Here is a 20285-nt window from a genome sequence, read left to right on the forward strand (position 1 = left end):
GATAAATGCTACTTCATCCCTCATCTTATCCAATTAACACCTCTTGTTGATCTGGACTCCTCCCCCATTGCTTGAATTCTAAGACTTTCTGAGATCTCCTGCTTCTACCTTTTCTGATTTTTCCTTGAGGAAGGGCTCAGGCCCAAAATGTCGGCCATATATCTTTGTCTCCTATAGGCTGAAAAGACCTGCTGAGTTCTTCCAGCATTTTGCAGTGTTTACTACAATCACAGCATCTGCAGCCTAATGTGTTTCAGATAGGTGAAATGGCCACAGATGTCCTGCGTTAATCTTGCTCGGAGTGATAAGACATTTCCTGAAACCACCTGTGTCAATGTGGCCCAACAACATTATTTATGAATTTTTTTTAAAAACAGCTTCTGTGTTCCAGAAAATTGTTCCAAAAATTCCGGAACACAATCTGTGTAAAAGGTCGTGGAGGTAAAATATCTTTCCGATATTTCACCTCCTGGGCCACTAGAGAATTTCATGGAATGCCTGCAGTCTAAACACAGGCATTTGGTAGCAACAGGCTAATGAATAAGACGTTATTCATGATGCGCAACGCTGTAAGTCACACGTAGGTTATACGTCATGGTCGACATTGACAGCTCAGGTATTTAGTGTAAATGTGCAGTGAGATCTGAATTTTTGACGTTCTGGTTGTACCACTGTGAATTGCCACTCTGGAAAATGGGTGAAATAATTGGTGATGAAAATAAAACATCAGTTATATGTAAAAAAAAATCATTGATTCACAATCACTGTGTAATTTTGACAGTACCCTTGTTGGAGAGACTCTCCAGCTCAGCATCCACTTCTGTCACAAATAGGACCAGCAAACATTTTCTTTCATCTAGGACGAAGCTCACAGAATGCTGGGTAACGACTCAACTTATTCTTTGTTCCACGTGATTATAATCTCTTGAGCCTCTTATTTCCACCACTTATGCAAAACAATGCCATTAAAAAGAGATCATCAGTTAATTTTTTTTATAATATTCATTTTGGGGATCTGGACCCAGGTTACACCCACACAAAAATCTACTGATTTTTCCCATTTCACCACAAAAAATGTCTCAACATTTGTACATTTCGAAGTGAAAACTTTCAGACTTACTCAAAGTTTAAATAGAATAAGATAATTAACTATTAATTACTTAGGACCAGACAGCAGAAACATTCCAAGCTTATGTCTTTAAAAGTAGCTCTTCTGGGAACTACAACAAAGTAGTCGGGCAAAGTAAATGTGATGCTAATTTTGATCATCATTTCCACACCAATTCTCAAAAGATTAATGGGGAGTGAGGTTCTAATTGAAATTAGCATTCCTCAGCTATTTCAATGACACATTTTCCTGTTGATAATCTTGAACAAATACACCAAAACACACACACACACACACACACACACATATATTATATATATATATATATATTCACACACACACACACACACATATATATATATTCACACACACACACACACACACATATATATATATATACATACACACACACACACATATATATATATTTATTTATGTGTGTGTGTGTGTGTGTGTGTGTGTGTGTGTGTGTGTGTGTGTGTGTGTGTGTGTGTGTGTGTGTGTGTATACATATAGATATTTAAATGATTCATTCACTTAACCTTAAGTTTTCTGGGGCCAGAGGCTATCACTTAATCAGATTTTCACATAATTCTACAGTGATGACAGAGCACAGACAAAAAAAAATTACATTGCAATGTCATGGTATTACAAGCTGCCAAGGAAATGTATGATCCTAATAGAAAAAATGATTAATGTATGCAACAAACTTCAGGACAAGTGCAGATAAATCTCTTCTCCTTCAAGGTAGAGAACTGAAAGATGTAAATCAAGAACTAATTTGCTAGAGAAGAAAAAATATTTGAATTCCATATGTTAAGAATTTCCATTGCTTCACATGAGTTTTTATTTTAGGATGTTGGATTGAAAATGGGTACCAAGGAAACTGGCTCCAGGATACACCGGTTTTATATTGAAATCCTGTCTGAATTATCTTGAAAATGAGGTGAATGACTTATACCGTGCTCTCATTTTTCAGTCCATTTTCATTTGTGTGGGACTGTCACTTTAAAAGAGATTTAACAAACCCTGCAGGCTTTGGATTGTCTGTGAAACTGACTGCAGGCTGAAGACAGCATGTTCCTCAATTGGATTTTTTTTTTTTTTTTTTTTTTTTGATTGTGTCAAAAACTTTATTCGATGTCTGCTGCTGTCAGGTGTTAGCTTGGAGAGAATTCTGACAAGCAGCCAATGTAATGTTATCAAACTGCATGATACGCCAATCACATTAAAGAATGATCAGATTTGACAAATTGGGAAGAAAAAAAGCACAGGCTTAAAAATTCACTTGGATTTGTAACACTAAACTTGCTGTAAAGAAACTCTTTCTGCTCTGCTTCAGAAGTTCAATTCCATAGATCTTGGAGATTAGATAGAATAAAACACTGCTACTTTATATGACATTTAGTGCTATTATCTGGAATGAATGTTTAAGCAACAATTTTAAACATTCACATGACGAAAAGCCACATTTTTATAACTAGTTTGAAAATTTCTTATACTTTAATAACCATGGTATATTGAAATGTTACATGAGGAAATAATAATGTAATTGCAAAGAGAGTTTTATAATAATCAGAAAGTGTGCTAAGCAGGAATCATATCACTTAATGTCATTTAAACTTATGCTGTCTTGGTATGGCAATAGGTCTGATCGAAGCCATTAATGAGAACTGGTCACACTATGGCAAAGTTAATCCAGCCCACTTTGACTTTCTTGATATGCCTGAAACCTTCTACAAGATTAACTGCATCTCCCACTTCCATTGCCCATCACTCCATTCTTATAGTCTGTTCACAGCCAAAGAATTGTAGTAGTGTCTCTTCTTCCTACAACTGCTTAATTACCTCTGGTGTTTTCAAATGTCTATCCTTGCTCTCTCATTTGCATTTTTCCCTTTGGCAACATCATCCTAAAAAAACAGTATCGGTTTCCAAATCCATTCTGATGACACTGATTTACCTAACCACCATGTCTTTTTACTTTCCATTGTCTTTTAATTATCAAGCACTACCTTGAATTGTATATAGCCCTGCAGATATTATTGGGGAATGCACTGAACAGGACATTTGAGGTGCAGTCAATAAGTGTACAACTTAATTATGGGTAACTTTTATCTATGCATAGTTCAGATTAACAAAATTAGTAATTATAATATGGAGGGGGAATTCATGGGATGATTTTTTGGAGCAGTATTTCAAGGAATCAAATGGAAGCTAGGTCATCCCAGAGAGGGTTTTGTGTAATGAGGAAGAATTAATTACCAATTTTGCGTAGTCCCCCTAGGGAAGGAGTGAGCATATGATGTTATTCCTTTTTAAGATGGAGAGTGACATATATCATTCTGGGACCAGGATCCTAAGTAAAGGAACATTTGATTATAAAGGGTAAGATTGGCCAACAGAAATGTTGGGTAATGTTACTTCTGATGGAGTGGATTGACTGTGGCAAACATTGATGAACAACAATAATTATACATTTCTTTCTGATCCATTAATTAACCAGGTAGGATGACTCAACCAGGGCTAATGAGGGAACTTAGGGACAGTATTTGATCCAAAGTAGTAAATTAATAATTGGCTTGAAACAGCAGTGAGGTTGAGAACTGGGAACAATTGGATATATTTGAAGAGAAGCAAGGCAGTGTCCCTAAAACCCAGGTGCAGAGACAATATGACCAACAGATGGAGACTGAATGCACAGTTTTGTTCGGGGGCCATTTTAAGGAGACAACATAGGAGCAAAAAGCTCTTGGAAGAAATACTGTGCTGGATTGGCCTCATGTGTGGTTATAGACAATCTTTCTGATCTCCTCCAGTGTGTTACAGAGGAATGAGAAATACCACTCTGTCACCAAAAGAGTTAAGGCCACTTTTGTTCGGCTGACCTATAGAAAGGGTTCTGAAGGCAGAAGAAACACTGCGCTTGAATAGCGACCAGAGTGAGAGTCACTTGAGTTTGGATGACCCACGGAAAGGGTTCTAGAAGCTTTGTGAGCATCACTTGCCAAAGAAGAGGGGAGTTTTGATTGGCACTCATCTAAAAAGGACACTGGAAGCACCTCATCAAGGTTTTGAGAGTTATAAACATTCTGACACCCCCAGTCTCTTTCACCCATTTTATGAACTGATAATTTTATCTAAACCCTATGAGTCACATCCATCTAAGGCCTGCATGTCGCATTAATTTCAAGTCTGTGTCAACACTGAATTTCCAACACTGAATTTTCAATTGCCTTCCAAGAATTGTGCTTTGAGCTGTATTAGCTTGGGGTACCTCACACCTACACCCACACCCACTTACACACATATACACACACACCCACCCACATAAACACACACACCCACATACATACACACACACACACACCCACTCACACACACACACACACACACACACACACACACACACACACACACACACACACACACACACACACACACACACACACACACCAGTATATTCGAGCATAGTTGGTGGTTGAGTAACATAAATATAGATAAGTTAGTTAAATTAGATAAAGTGTTATATTATTATTTATTAATAATTAAAAATATTATTTTAATATAACATCATCTGGGTTCATTTCGATTGCTGCTGTCTGATACTTAACAGACTTCAAAATCAATAAAAAGAACTGCCAGTGGAACAGTTTAAACATACATTGATACTAAAATAAGCAAGATACCTTTGATTTGCTTTTCAAAAAAAACTAGCAGATGGCTCAGTATTGCTTTCGAGTCAAAGGTTAGTAGGTTTGTGGTGCACTGTTAGCCAGAATCAGACACACACAAAGATAAAGACTGTACAACAGGCTTTAATCCACAAAGACTTCCACAGAGCCAGGCTGGCTGTGGCTGCAGCAACTCTTGAGTGAGGCCTCGGGAGGCCGGCGCAGGCTTACATCCCGGAGGATGATTGACACCCGGCCGTATGGGGCTTGATCCATTCAGGCCGACTGATTGACAGCCGGCAAGGTGTTGTCCTGTCCCCTTACTCTCCTGCAGGTACAGAGGTTTCCCCCTGCAGTAGGCCGGTGGTGTACCACCACAAGGTTCAATTCTCACTCCAGGCATTTGAGAACGAAAATACAGCTTAACACTCATGCGCAGTTTTGATGAAGTACTGCACCATGAGAAACAGCACCTTTTCGATGAGGCACTAAACCAACGTCCTGTTTGTGGATCAAACATTCTCCCATTAGAAAGAACAAGGCAGATATCCCCAGTAGCCTGTACAAACTTAACTCTCAATCCACTTCACAAAAACAGGTCATCTGGTCCCACTGCTGCAATTTGCCTACTTTCAAGATTCAGGATTCTTTTATTGAAAAGTAATAAAATAGATGTAATATCACATAAAATTGCATTTAGTCTGCCATAAGGCGGACCAAGATTCGCCATCAGCAGAAATTCCCTGACATTTGGAGAAAGAGCAGCAAAAGAGAATCCCGACAGAGTCATCAAGTGTCCGTGGATTTGCCTCCAGTGCTCCCGCGGCCTCTGCAGCCACACTGACATTAGTCCAAGCTCTTGGCAACCTGAGCTCCGGATCCAAATTTCTGACACGATCAGGAAGCCTTCAGCACCCAAGGCCTCTCGTGAGCCCCTCCTGCCCTCGGCACCCTCTTGCATCCTGATTCCGATACCTTGTACCCATTCAGCCAGTCTCCAGCAGTCTGCTGCCTGGCATGAGTCCTTTGCTGCATGTCGCCATCAGCCTGGGGCCTTTATGGGTTCTGTGCCTCGAGTTGCCAAGAGCACGCCGCCTCCTTCAAAGACATTTATTGCCGCAAAGTGCATTGGGATGTTCCGGGGTTGTGAAACATTCCATAGAAATGGACAACTTCCTTTCAAATTATGGTCAATAACTACGATCTGACAGCTTCCAATCCAGAACTGAAGAAGATGGAGTACTAAGCTTGTCCACTTCCAAAACTGACATCACAGAGACTTATCAAAATTGCATTGCTTTCACTTAGAAGGAACACTTCCGAACTTAATTCATTGATTTTCCTTTATAATTCAAAATCCTGAATTACCAAAAAGCATTTTCCATTTGCAGTTCTCACTTTCAAGAGGAATAAATCTCATGGATTTTCTGAAGTGGAAAAATCTTCCTCAAGTGTCTGTGTCTATGATAATGTCTATGTCAAGTCTGCTTGTACAATGCTAAATGGAACTCAGCTGCAGAGGAGCTTCCTGACTGGATTCTTGGCCTGAGGAAATTGTTCATTTCTTGCTCCAACTCTGACTAAATCAACTTATTCTGGTTGGTGTGTCACTTCCCCTGGAAACAAGGAAACACAAAATCATGGAAATTCCCAACTGGAACATCCAGTTAGCCACATCTGAAGGTTGCAGATTTGAATTCATGCCCAGAATCTTGATGACCAAACCCTGGGGAGCTCTCAATCTGGGGAGCCACCTCCCGAACTGAGGGGGTGGTTATAAAAGGTTTCATGGCGCGATTTCAAATAACTACATGGGAATTATCCTTTTTACGATTACTCGAGATGGCAGAGGTCGACAGCATCGAGTCCACGCTGCTGAAGATCCAGCTGCGCTGGGTGGGTCACGTCTCCAGAATGGAGGACCATCGCCTTCCCAAGATCGTGTTATATGGCGAGCTCTCCACTGGCCACCGTGACAGAGGTGCACCAAAGAAAAGGTACAAGGACTGCCTAAAGAAATCTCTTGGTGCCTGCCACATTGACCACCGCCAGTGGGCTGATATCGCCTCAAACCGTGCATCTTGGCGCCTCACAGTTTGGCGGGCAGCAACCTCCTTTGAAGAAGACCGCAGAGCCCACCTCACTGACAAAAGGCAAAGGAGGAAAAACCCAACACCCAACCCCAACCCACCAATTTTCCCCTGCAGCCGCTGCAACCGTGTCTGCCTGTCCCGCATCGGACTTGTCAGCCACAAACAAGCCTGCAGCTGACGTGGACTTTTACCCCCTCCATAAATCTTCATCCGCGAAGCCAAGCCAAAGAAGAAGAATGTTATTGGATTGGTGTCTATAGGGGCTTGCTGTGCATAAACTGGCTGCCTTATTTGCTGTGTAACTGCAACGTCCAGGAGGTGCTCAAAGTTTCTCTGGGCCAAGTGCTCAAGGCAGAGAAAGAGCATTCAAATGGTATGAAGGCCCTCATAAGCGGCAGATAAAGTGTAGTCACTCACAAACTACCACCCATCCAATTAGCCACCACTTGCTCTGTCTGTGGGATGAGATGGCAGCTCCTAACATTGGCTTCACTGGCCACCTTGAAGCCCACAAAACCAGAATGGAAGCAAAGCAAACCCTCTTCAATCAATCACAAGGAACCACCCAAAAAGAATGAGAAGGACTGCAGTTCATTGATTTAAAAGTGTTTTGGGACTTTGTGAGAGGTGATTTAAAAACCAAGTCTTTTTTTAATATTTTCAAGAATGATAAAAGGGTTTCCTTAATCCGATTTGTCAAGGCTGTCTCGTGCCCCCTTCTAAGTCTCCTACGTTTCTTGCTGGCTACCACATAATTCTGAGCCCTTCTTGTTTTTATTTTTGCTTCCTAAACCTTCTGTATGCTTCCTTCTTTCTCACCTATTTTGCCAACCACATTTCCCTGATCCTACCATCTTTTCCCTGATCCTACCATCCTTTCCCTGTGCAAGTGATCCCTAAAGATTATCCACATTACTTCTGTGCTTTTGCCCGAGAACATCTTCCCAGTTCCTGCCTAATCCCATCATAATTAGCCTTTCCCAATTAAATACTTTTATCATTTTGTCTACTCTTAGCCTTGACCAAAAGTCAGGGAGCTGAGGCCACTCACCTAAATGCTCCCCCACTGAGAAGTCTGTCATCCTGGACCCAGTATTAGATTCAGGATGGTTTCCCTTCTCATCAGCTTGTCCACAAACTATGTCAGAAATCCTTGGACACACCAATCAAATTCCACCCCATTTATCCTTCTTGCAGTTGGGAGATGTCAGTCAATATTTGGGAAGTTATAATCTCACATAACAACAACCCTGTTACTTCTGTGTGATTCCAAAATCTGCCTACTTATGTGCTCTTTAATGTCCTGAAGAGACTTTGGGGGCCTCTCGATTACTTCTAATAGAGTGACGTCTCCCTCCCTGTTTCTGACTTCCAGCCACACTGACTCAGTGGGCAATTACTCCACAGCATCCTCCCTTTCTGCACCTGAGATACTATCCCTGATTAATAATGTTACTTCCCCCCCTTCTCTTTTACCTCTTTTCCTATCCTTTTTGAAATACCTAAACTGTGGTACCTGCATCAACCAATCCTGTCCTTGCTTCAGCCAACTCTCTATAAATGTCACAACATCGTAACTCCACGTATTTTATGCAGAACATTTCTACTTTCTGAAGCAGAACATCACTGCAATTTTGGAGATGAAATTAAAAATCTCTACACTTGTGTACTAACAACAGTATTGTCCCATATTTTCCAGGCTCCTACACATCCATGAACATGGAACTCCCAAACTCCCTGGCACCTGCTTACTGAGGAATCAATGACTTCACTCCAGCATTGGACCCTTTCCAGAATAAAATAGGAGAACTCAAAACTGCAAAAAACCCTTTACCGCTTACAATTTAGAAGTCTACAATTTGTTCGACCTGAGTCTGATCGCTGGTCATTTATAGGAGAAGTAATGATTGTGATACAAATTTTCATTCATTAATTTATTTAAATATTTAAATATTTTTTAAAAAGTTTAGTAGTTTGAATAATGCGATGCTTTGAATGGCTCAAAATTAAAGCATTCAGAAAACTATTTTGATACATTGGCCAGGTAAATGAAACAGGGAGGAATCAAAGTCCTCCTGAAGATTTTTTTTTTAACAGGCGAATGATCCTGTCATTATGCAAAACGTCTACACTCGATTGACTCCAGCAAGTTATGAATGAGAGAACTGACCGTAGGATCTTTTCTCAGAGGTCAGTGGCAAGTACGAAGGGCAAATGAGCCTGTGATCAATCTGTGTCATACTGTCAGTCTTTTGCTGTGCTTAGTCTGCTCTCCTGACATTGATCGTGCATTATCTCTACCACTAAAGACACTCCCCTTGAGTATAACTGTGTATGCGCCCATCATCATTCATGATTGTATTACTAAGTTTCTACTAATAAAAGCCATGATTTCTGGTTAACTACACAGCCTTCAGTTTCTTCATTTACTGACAATTCAGAGCCACTGACTGCAAATGCCACAACTGATTTCATCATGTTGCAAAGCAGCACACGCCAGTTGATCCTTTCTCTGTGGCCTGTAATGTTAAACTTCACTTCTGAAGCTGAAGTGCATGGAAACTAATTTGAAAACAGAAGATGAATGGCATGCTACTAAATCACACATCTGGGGCATACAACTGAGGACAAATTTATTTGTCTTACTATGAAAGCAAAGGATATTTATGGAATGTATTTTTGGAAGACCAGCGATAATAACCAAGTGGCCCTAAATCTGGAAAAGCGTACATCTGAGAGCTGTGCTAATGGGTCAAATTGCCTTTTTGGAACTTAAAGATAGGCAAGGTATAGAAGATACTGATCCAATGCAGACAAACAGGACTAGTGTCGATGGGCAAAAACAGTTAGCAGAATCAGAATTTATTGTCACGAACAAATCATGAAATTCAGTCTTTTGCAGCGTCATAGAGCAAACGTTCAGATTACAACCATCTTACAACATTACTATAAAAAATTAAATAAAATATTAACAATAACAGTGGACGAAAAGTGAGGCAGTGTCTTTGGTTCATTGATCATTCGGGAATCTGATGGCAGCGAGGAAGAAGCTGTCCTTGTACCGCTGAGTGCTCGCCTTTAGGCTCCTGTAGCTTTTCCCCAATGGTAGCAGAGTGAAGCGGGCATGGCCTGGGTGGTGGGGATCTTTGAGGACAGAAGCTGCTTTTTTAAGAGACTGTCTCATGTAGATATCCCCAATGGAGTGAAGTCTGGTGCCCGTGACATTGCAGGCCGAGTTAATAACCCTCAGGAATTCATTCTTGTCCTGAGAGTTGGTCTCTCCATACCAGGCAGCGATGCAACCAGCCAGAATGCTCTCTATGGTACATCTGTAGATGTTTATGAGAGTTTTCGGTGACGTACCGAACCGCCTCAGACACCTCACAAAGTGTAGCCACTGGCGAGCCTTCTTTGTGACGGACAGGGACATGTTGAGTCAAATAGGCATTTCTATCTGACTCTATGACTAAAAAAAAACCACTTTTTTCAAATATTTTACAAACTGCAACTCAGAAATTAAAGGCATTCACAACCTTCTGAATTTCACTCCAAGAAACTATTATCTTAACCTTTACCTCTAGGACTGCTTCAGTTACTGTTGTTTTCCACAGATAAGTCATTTCAACTTGAAGATTACAGCTAACATTCCATAGTACCGGAGTAAAAGCCAATGTTACATGAGAACAGAGAAACAGGCAAAGAAGAAACCTGCACAACGACTGGTATATACCGCAAAAAAGTGGTCTCTAGAGACTAGTTAAAGCTAAGGTTTGACAGGATTTCCACACCTTCAAGATGTTTACAACCAAGAGAGTCAAATCAGCAAAAGTTCAACGAGTATTTTTAAGCTTGCAGTAAATCAGCAATGGGATTAATAAATTTGTATTTTCCATTATCACATTCAAACACTGCTCAATAATTGTTTCTAAGTAAACAATTAAAAAAAAACATAAATCTGAGAATAGGAAGCAACAGATCTTGAATATTTCTACATGTTCTCTGCACGACATAAAGTGGGGAAGCCATGCCCTTCGGCCCATAAGTGTTCATGCTGACCATCAAGTAACTCACGATACCAATCCCATTTCCTAGCATTTGGTCCCTGTGCCAGGGAGATTCAAACACTCAACCAGACGGAAAAGCCATGAGAGTACATGCCTCTAGCACCCTTACAGGCAATGTGTTCCAGATCAGGATGAAAATAAATCTTCCTCACAGATCCTCTCCAACTCCTCAGCTTAAACCTATGACACTTGATTGGACCTCTCATTACTAAGATACAATCTCTTGATCTAACAAGCCCCACCTCATTGTGGCTTTTGAACTATGTTTCTCTCTCTGACTCTTCATTTGGTACTATTCATTATATTTCTGTCTGTCTTTCCATGCAGGTGGATAGGATAGTTAAGAATACTTCTGGACTTCATTAGTTGGGGGATTGAGTTCAAGAATAATGAGGTAATGTTGCAGCTCTATAAAATTCTGGTTAGACCACACTTGGAATATTGAGTTCAGTTCCGGTTGCCTAATTACAGGATGGATGTGGAAGCTCTGGAGAGGGTGCAGAGGAGATTTACCTGCATATGCCTGGAGTGGAGGATGTGTCTGAGGAGGCAAGATTAACAGTTAGGGTTTTTCTCTTTGGAGAGAATGAGGATGAGAGGAGACTTAATAGATGTTTGCAAGATTATGATAGGGTGACCACCAGCACCTTTTCCCAGGGTGGTTAGCATGCCACGCAAAGTTTTTCACTGTACCTTGGTACTTGTGACAGCAAACAGGTCAATTCAATTCTCCCACCTCATCTCTGCTCACTCCCCTGAGGCACACAACAGGACAACATACCTAGGAGGGTGGAATTGCCATCTCCCAGAGGGTATCTCTGGTATCTCGGAACGGACACTGGAGGCAAGAGGTGGAACTTTTTCTCCAGCAGTGGCTCCAGACGAGAAGCAGAGGGATCGGCTGAATGGAAGAGGCTGTAGACCTGGGTGCAGGCAGGCCGGAGCTGAGCCACTGGAAGAAGAGAGAGCGGCATGAAGAACAGAAGAGTCTGAAGCTGCACTGAATTCGTGAAAGGTTGAATGGAGGCACATAAGCACACAACAGCAATTGTTCATTCAGAACGGAGTAAGGTTGATTCATTTTAGGTAATACAGACGCAATCAAAGACAAGTGACATTACAATGGGAAATAGAAAATGAAATGGAAGGAAATTGGACCAGACAAAGAATAGCAGTCCTGCTTGTTAACACAAGTCCTGTCCAACTGCAAATGGTCAAACTCATTTCTCCCTTTGTACACTCCCCTCACAAGTAAATGAGTTGATGATATGAGATGTGATATTCAGATCAAAAGGATTTAAACAATTAAAATAATATTTTACTTCCAACACATTTCAATGCTAGAATTTAATTGCAAATGTTAGGATTATGGAAAGGAAAACACTTACCTGCACTTAGATTTTTCAATCATGACCTGTCAACACCAACTAGGGTAAAACTGAGGAGCTGAATAAAAAGTGTAGCGAGCTCCTCGGCTCAATCCAACTGAGTTCTTCCTCTGGACTCAGTGAAAAGCATTGTAGTGGAGCAACAAAAAGGATTGTAGTGGAGCAACAAAAGTCCTATAATTTTACGTTTCTCAAAGTTATTCATAAAATTTGCTGTGGTATAATTGATAAATGCCATCATCTTCAACCTGAACCTAACAGTCCAACTTATTAATTTACAACATGTGAATGTCATGAACACTTTATCTGCAACCACTGGATCCATGAAATGTTTGCGAGGTTGTTACACAGAGCCCAGCTAAGGGTGTCGCTAAGGGTTTACAAATTGGATTGTAACCTGAGTTTAACCTGCCAATTTGGCAGGTTTTCTACCCATGTACAGGCCAGCTAGTGGGTAGAATTTTTTTAAAAACTGCACAGGTATGTAAACCACCTCAGAGACCTCTCATTGGTGAAAGATGATGCCTTGCACTGATCACTTGGTCCAGAACTTTTGTTTCATTGGAACATTATCCCTTGCACCTATACTTTAATTCCTGCATTAGCTGTTGTATCATTTATAGGTTGATTGCCTAGATAGTACACAAAATAAAGCTTCTCACTGCATCTCGGTGCACACGATAACAAACAATTTAATTCAATGGAGCAACACTGAGAGCCCCTTGAACTTGATAATGAGGTTCCTTCCACCGTTGAGAGGGAGCACCATTCCCACACCACCAACTGCTGCTTCACCTTGGCTATTTACTCTTGCCACGTGTCCCATCTCCTCCAAAGCAGATTCCTAGCACCTTCAGTTGACTGGACATACTGGTGAAAGGAATGAGGGATCAGTCAGAGCAACTGTCAAAGAACACAGCCTCTCTCTTTGCTGCACTTGGCTCTGGCAGTACAATCTTGTCGCAGGTGCTGGCCAATCTACAGACTTACAGTGGGTCCAGACACAAGACGGTTCAACTTTGCCTTGGATCATCACCTTTCTTTTGCCTGGGTCACTCCTGATGATTTCAGCAAAAAGCCTCAATAAAGCACACAAAACAGAAGTGGGCAACCTTTTCCGACCTCAGATTCGATAGGGATTTACTGACATTTGCCTCCAGTGCATTGCCATCTTCCAGCCTGAATCCAAAGACATACGGAAACTCTGCAACAGTGTCAGAGAGTGAGGTGCATTGATTGGGCCCCGGAGCCAGAAAGTAACGCCTTTGTGGACACCGCTGTTTCCAGAAAATCTGATCTATTTTTGAATAATTACCAGATAAATAAATACATGATATTTGCATAGAATTATACCAGACATGCAAATTTCAGTGAAACTATCTCGATAAATCCAGGGCAACTTTAATTAAGCAAATTAGAAATGATTTGCTTGCAAACTTACAGTCGCCAATTTCATGGTACATTTTGCAGTTTGTGTGCACTTCTCTCTGATCAAGATTTAAACAGCTGTTGCACCGTGGAAAAGGTCTTACCATCTACCGAAGGGAGAACTGTCCACCTCATGGCCAAAACCAAGGCCAATGGGGAACCAAAGAGGAAGAAATCAGAGACGTCAAAATCAAATCGTCCGAGGTTTCCATCTAATAAATTGGTGCTGTTCATCCTCTGTAGATCAGGGTCATCGTTCAAAGCACTGGAATGAACTCTGTTTTAAAAATCATTTTTAAAATGAATGCCTTCACCTCCAAAACATTTGAAATAAAAATGGATTTTAATCACTTATCTATATTTCCTCGCACGTTAACGTTTGCTATTTTTTTTATATTTCAATCGAACATGATGCAGTCCCCAAAAAAAAGCACATATCCTGGAATCAAACCCACAGTGGGGTCCAAATAAAACAAAGCAGTTCTTAAATCAAATAGTTAGAGATTTACAGGCAAGATTAAGGCAGCCAAAATATTGCCAAAGCAAAAACATTAACTTGCATTTATCTGAAAGAGTTTTGTAGAAGATTATGATAATGTGGTCAGTTGTAGTTGGACAGAGTATCTTTGGTAATTTTGACAGTCTACTATGGGCAGACCTGAAAAGGAATTGATGGGAAAAGTGAAAAGGTTAGAGGCTAACCAAATGGACACAGGCTAGTCATCTCCCACAAAACATCAGGAGATGTGGATCCTCGGATTCTTATTTTTCAAACTCTCCCACCTTTTCAATGAATATGTTCAGGCTTTTGTTGCTTGGTTTCTTAGATGCACACTATGTAATAGGTTGCTGCACACAAGGCTAATATGTAGGTGCAGCAAGTGATTAGAAAGACAAATTGTTTTTAGTAAGGAATAGTGAACACAAATGCTCTGCTTCAGTTAGTTATAGGGCATTGATGAGTTCACACGTGGAGTACTGCGAACAATATCGATTTCTTTATTTGAGGAAGGATATCCTTGAGTCAGAAGCAATCTAGAGAAGGTTTACCAATAGTATGTGGAATGGAACGTTTGTCTTGTGAGGAAAGGCACGTCCGATTAGACTTGCAGCAGCTGGCATTTGGTAGACTGAAGGGGAGCTTGAGTGAATCACAAGATTTATCAATGGCTCTTGATATAGTGGATGAAGAGAGAATATTCCTTGTTGTCAGAGAATCTAGAACTGGGGTCACTGTTTAAAACATGAGTTCTCCTGGTTTAGACTGACACGAGCTACACTTATTTTTCCTCTTAAGGAATCCTTAAAGGGCGATGGAAGCTCCGTATTAGAATTTATTTATAAGGCAGAGGCAGATTCTAGAAAGCCCGAGAAGGAAAGGTTACTGGGGAAGGGTGGAATGGAGAATCACATCCGTCCTAACCTTACTGATAAGGGGACCGGTGAGACCTCACTTGAAGTACTGTGAGCAGTTTTGAGTTCGTCATTTAAAAGATGTACTGGTGATGAAGAAGGTTTAAAGGAGGTTCACGAGGATGATTCGGGGAATATAAGGGTGATTATACAAGGAGCATTTGACAGCCCCTGGTCTATACTTGTAGGAATCTAGGAGAATGAGAGGGATCTCATTAAACCATTTCAAATGTCGTAAACCATGGAGAGAGTAGATGTAGAAAGGATGTTTCTTGTGGTGGGAGAGTCTAGGACCAAGATAGCACAACTTCAGGATTGAAATGCATCTGCTTAGAACAGAAATATGTTGAAATTTCTTCAGCCAGAGGGTGGTAAATCTGTGGAATTTGTTGATACAGGCGGTTGTGGAGACCAGGGCATCAAAGGTTATGGGTAGAAGGCCAGGTGGTGGGGCTGAGTGGGAAAATGGATCAGCTCATGATTAAATGGCGGGGCAGACATGAAGATATGAATAGCCTATTTCTGCTCCTATGTCATATGGTCTTAGGGAATGATACAACAGTCTGGTTATGTCCAAATGCTCTACCCTTACTCTTAACTTCTATTGTTGTCATATGGTCAAACTATAAATACTGTAAATTGACTTCTGCATCATTTTACACTCTCCAGAAACATTTCCTGTACTGAAACAATTAGATGTAATAAGATTCATTTATTGTCATATAACATGTAATATCACACAAAATTGTCTTCTGCCTGTCGTATGGCAAAGAGTTGCCATTAGTGTTGGGGAGTTGGATCAGTGAATTCTTGACACCATTCCAGGAGGCCTCACCAAATATAACCAGCTGCCATCTGGGTTTCCATGGAGCATTGTCAGGGACAGTTGCTTAGCCCACCCCAGGCCCACAGGAGGGGGTGGTGCTGTCTGCAATGGAACCCTCTGCGTTCCCTCTGGAGAGAGGGATACACAAATCCCACCTTGTATTCTAAATGGAGATTGGTGTGGAGTGAGTGGAACCCACGAAGTAGCTTCATTTCAATGAATTAATTATGGCATCATTAAAGAGCTGGAGAGAGCATTCAGAACCATTTCTCACCATGATAGTTGGAGTGGATACCTTCTGCATTCCTTGCCCATGTTTCTATGGAGGGTGGGTCCACTGGAAGTAGCCCTGTGACATAGCCACCTGCTAGTGAGTGAGAAGTCAAAGAACCTCTGCAGACTTGGGGACAACATCTGATGTCTAGACCCAGCAATCCTCCCAGTCCCTGCAAGGTCTGAATCCTTCAAAGTGTAACAGCACTAAATACCAAAAATGAGGAATATTATAAATTTATTAATTTTACAAAGGAAATGACAGATATTTCAATCAACTGGTCTAAAAGAGGATAAAGTACAGCCATTCAGACAAATGAGACTTTAAAAAAATTTTCTATGGAGTGGTGGGGATGATAAATTGCACCTTTTTAAATAAAGATATATAAAATCACTTGTGGCTCTTTATTAAAAAGTCATGGAATGTAATAGTGCAATATTTGAGATAAGTATTTAATACATCATTTTGCGGTTAAATTATGCGTCGAAGCTGTCATTTTAATACTGAAGGATATTCAACAGAGAAAACACGACAAGAATCGATGGAATTTTATTGCTGGATGGATTTTGATACTTGCTAATGGAAAGTGATCTCAAAAATTCTACATACAAATGGAATTTGATTCTGATATTAAAATTCCACAATATTTCATGTTTATATCATTTCAGTCACTCTTCCTTTTAAATCTAATTCAGGTGCTTTATGTTTGACAAGGATGTCAAGCTTTCCAAATTATAAATGATCATGCTTGAGTTAATGATAATAATTTCTGCCTTTTCACTCCAATATTATGACCGATTTGGCTCAATAAAACTCTATGCTATTTTGCACTGTTTAATGCAAGAAAGATGCATGAAACCTACTGGATGGTAAGGTATTCCAATTATTCAGTCATTAAAAGCCTATCATTATATGTGGTAACACAACATCAAACTTCAATTCAGCTTGAGATATTTTATCAAGGCTGCCCAAGTCATTGTTTTGTTGCTGAACTCATCACTTTTGGTGCTGACCAGACTTGTAGGATTCCCACCCAAATTCCTCACTTTCTTACCTTTCCACCTGGAATCATCCAGAATCCACTCCAATATATTCAGTGAGTCTGAGTTACATGCAGGCCTTTCTTGGCTTGTGATTCCCATTTTTGGATGCCATCCATTCACAGTGTGAGTGTGACTGGCAAGTCCAACACTCACTGCCTTTCCCCCATTGTCCTTAGGAGGCAGCAGTGAGTCAGCTTTAGAACTGTGCTGGTTTGAGAGTAGAGTTAACTGTAAGTCAGGAGATACATGGAGGTCCTTAAGCAGGTAGGACAAGGACAATAGTAATCCTTGGCCAGCAGAAATCACCATTGTTGATATTATCATATTTCTTGTTAAATGAATTTAAATTCTTAGTTGCCAAGCATTCCTGGTCCCAGGATAAGCAGCCCACTATACCATGTACCCCTGGCTGGAGATGAGGACTTTCAGCATCTTTATGTCTGCATTTACCCCCCCAAGACTTTCATGTGGCTCTTCAGATGACTCAAAAATGGCAGACCAGTGAAGGACTCTAAGGCTAAAGAACAGACAGGCAGCAGGCTGTTAGAGTCTCAAGGTGAGGAACCCTCTCAGGCTCAGGTGACCGCAGTCAAGGGATTCGCACCAGGCTGCGAACTGCTGGAGACAAGCTCGAGAATGGCTGAAGGGGTATCAGGTATCCAAACCAGGATGCGAAGGTTCCTGATGGTTTGGATTTGGAGCTTGGATTGTCGAAGGTTTGAACTGAAGGCTGTAAAGCATCTGGAGGGTGAGTCCATGGACACTCAGTGACTCGGTGGGGGGGGGGGGAATTCTCTTTTTCTTCTTTTTCTCTAACTGTATGGGGCACTGAGCAATTTGTGCTGATGGTGAATTTTTGTCTGCCTCACAGTTGCTTAAAGGAAATTTTGTGTAATATCACATTTAATATTACATGACAATAAAAGCATCTTGAAAGAAATGTGCTCCAATTCATTGAAGGGTAGACTGGTTGATAATGCATTATAGCATTATGGAAGGAAAACGGGGGGGCTGCATTTTTTTCTTGTTATCAGCTTGGGATCTAATAAGGAGCTTCTTATTTGATAGGGTGGTGTGAGACTAACAAATCCCAAGAGAATTCTGTGTACTTCTATGGAGTAGTCAGTTCGAATATTCCAGAAGACCAGAGACCTAGGCCCTTCCAACCCTGACCGCACACTCTCGCCCATCAGAACTCCCAACATCCCAAACGTGGACCTACCACCCAGTCCTAGCTGCCTGCCCACCCATCTGAGCTCCCGATGCCTCGACTGACGCAGGTACTCACTGCGGTCAAAAGTAGTGTGTGTGTGCGTAATAGTCGACCCCCTAAATTTCACCCTGTTCCTCAAAATTTGACTATTACAGGCGTATAGATAATTTGAAATATTTTAGTAAGCTGTCTGGGCCGATAACTGAAAAAAACTCCAGAGTGCCATAAAAACCCATTTGGTTCAATTCCTTCAGGGAGGCAACTCTGCTCCCCTCACCCAGCTCACCCAGCTCACCCTACATTGCGACTCCAGACCCAGAGATATGCTCTGCTGTTTTAAATGCCCTCCGAAAAGATCAAGCAAGAGTATGTGTGCCAGCAAACATCCACTTCCCACATGGGCTTAGAAAAGAACAATTGCTTTGCATGACTCCCCCAATAATTCCACTTCATTCACATTTACAAACACTGTCTTTGTTACCTTGACAGAAAATCGTGACGCTGTGTTATGGTATCACAGTCATAGGTAGAAGCGTCACTCTGTTTCCATGACAATAGTTTTCTTGGTTCCTTTGCTTCGATCCCCGAAATGTCAATATTACTTTTGCTAAGTCGTTTACTGGAGCTCAGGTCAGCTCCAGGTTCATCTATCAAATGTGTGTTTTCCTTTCATAGAATAAAAATAAGTGATTAGCAAATGCAAATCTCTTCAAAATATGATTTTCACGAGAACATAGATGTTAGAATATATCGTATACGTCATTGTCCAGGACGACTTGTGTATGGGCTGACCCTAGAATACAAAATGGTGGCTTGTATAAGATGACCCCTCCCTCCCCAACCCCCAAATCTGACATTTACTGCTGATAAGTGAAAGCTGTTAAAAGCAAATCACAATATTTTAATAACAACGTATCATTGAAAGGTTTAAAGTTTATTTGGATATTTTAAAATAAACCACTGTCAGCTCCAGTATCAGGCAGTTTAAAGCCTGGAAAGAGCCGACAGCAGACAGACCGGGAGGATGGATCCCGCGGAGGAGAGCTGAGAGCGGGGGATGCAAGAGAGCTCGACGGGGCTGATAGGAAGATGGTGGCAGTGTACAGGATGACCTCATTTTAAGGTGAAATTTTTAAGTTTTGAGGATCATCCTATACAATGGCATATATGGTAGTTAAAATGTAAGTTTTCAAATGGCGAATGGAAGGAAAATGGGGGCTGCATTTTTTTCTTGTTATCAGCTTGGGATCTAATAAGAAGCTTCTTATTTGCTAGGGTGGTGTGAGACTAACTAACAAATCCCAAGAGAAGTCTAAGGAATATGTACTTCTAGGGAGCAGGTCAGTTCAAATATTCCAGAAGACTAGAGGTTAAAAACTATAAATGAGGTATTACTGTAAGCCACAAGTTAGTCTCCTTTGTAGTAAGCTTGCTACTCAAGGAAGAGCTCCTTGCTGTAACAAATTTCTCACACTTTGCAAAGTGATTAAAAATTTGGTTGTGCAGCTATATTGGAGTTTGCTTTGGAGCAACCTCGGGACCACTTTAACACACAATTTTGTTCATTCAGACAAACTAAAAACTAATTTCCCCAAAAGCATCAACATAGCTCTTACAGAAGGAGAACAATATTTATGCTTCATACTGAATGTCAATCTGATCAATTTCTTTAGCCGAGGGTTTCAAACCTATAATCTCTCATTTGCATTTTATCTGCTAGGTTTGAGGAAGTGTGAAAATTGAATGAGTACTTAATGCAAT

General features: G+C 40.9%; 1 protein-coding gene across 8 annotated transcripts in view; it reads right to left on the reverse strand.

The window, feature by feature from the left end:
• The window catches only part of pitpnm3 (PITPNM family member 3), a 432302-nt gene that overhangs the window by 56499 nt on the left and 355518 nt on the right, over positions 1-20285 (reverse strand). For all 8 annotated transcript variants that reach the window (XM_069910690.1, XM_069910695.1, XM_069910688.1 and 5 more), the window contains 3 exons: positions 19006-19190; positions 13860-14032; positions 11721-11891 (listed from right to left, as the gene is read on the reverse strand). In XM_069910690.1, the coding sequence (XP_069766791.1) occupies positions 11721-11891; positions 13860-14032; positions 19006-19190 (529 nt within the window). The remainder of the gene's footprint in view (positions 1-11720; positions 11892-13859; positions 14033-19005; positions 19191-20285) is intronic.

This window comes from Narcine bancroftii, chromosome 14 (genome assembly GCF_036971445.1).
Source record: "Narcine bancroftii isolate sNarBan1 chromosome 14, sNarBan1.hap1, whole genome shotgun sequence".
In the NCBI taxonomy this organism is placed as follows: domain Eukaryota; kingdom Metazoa; phylum Chordata; class Chondrichthyes; order Torpediniformes; family Narcinidae; genus Narcine; species Narcine bancroftii.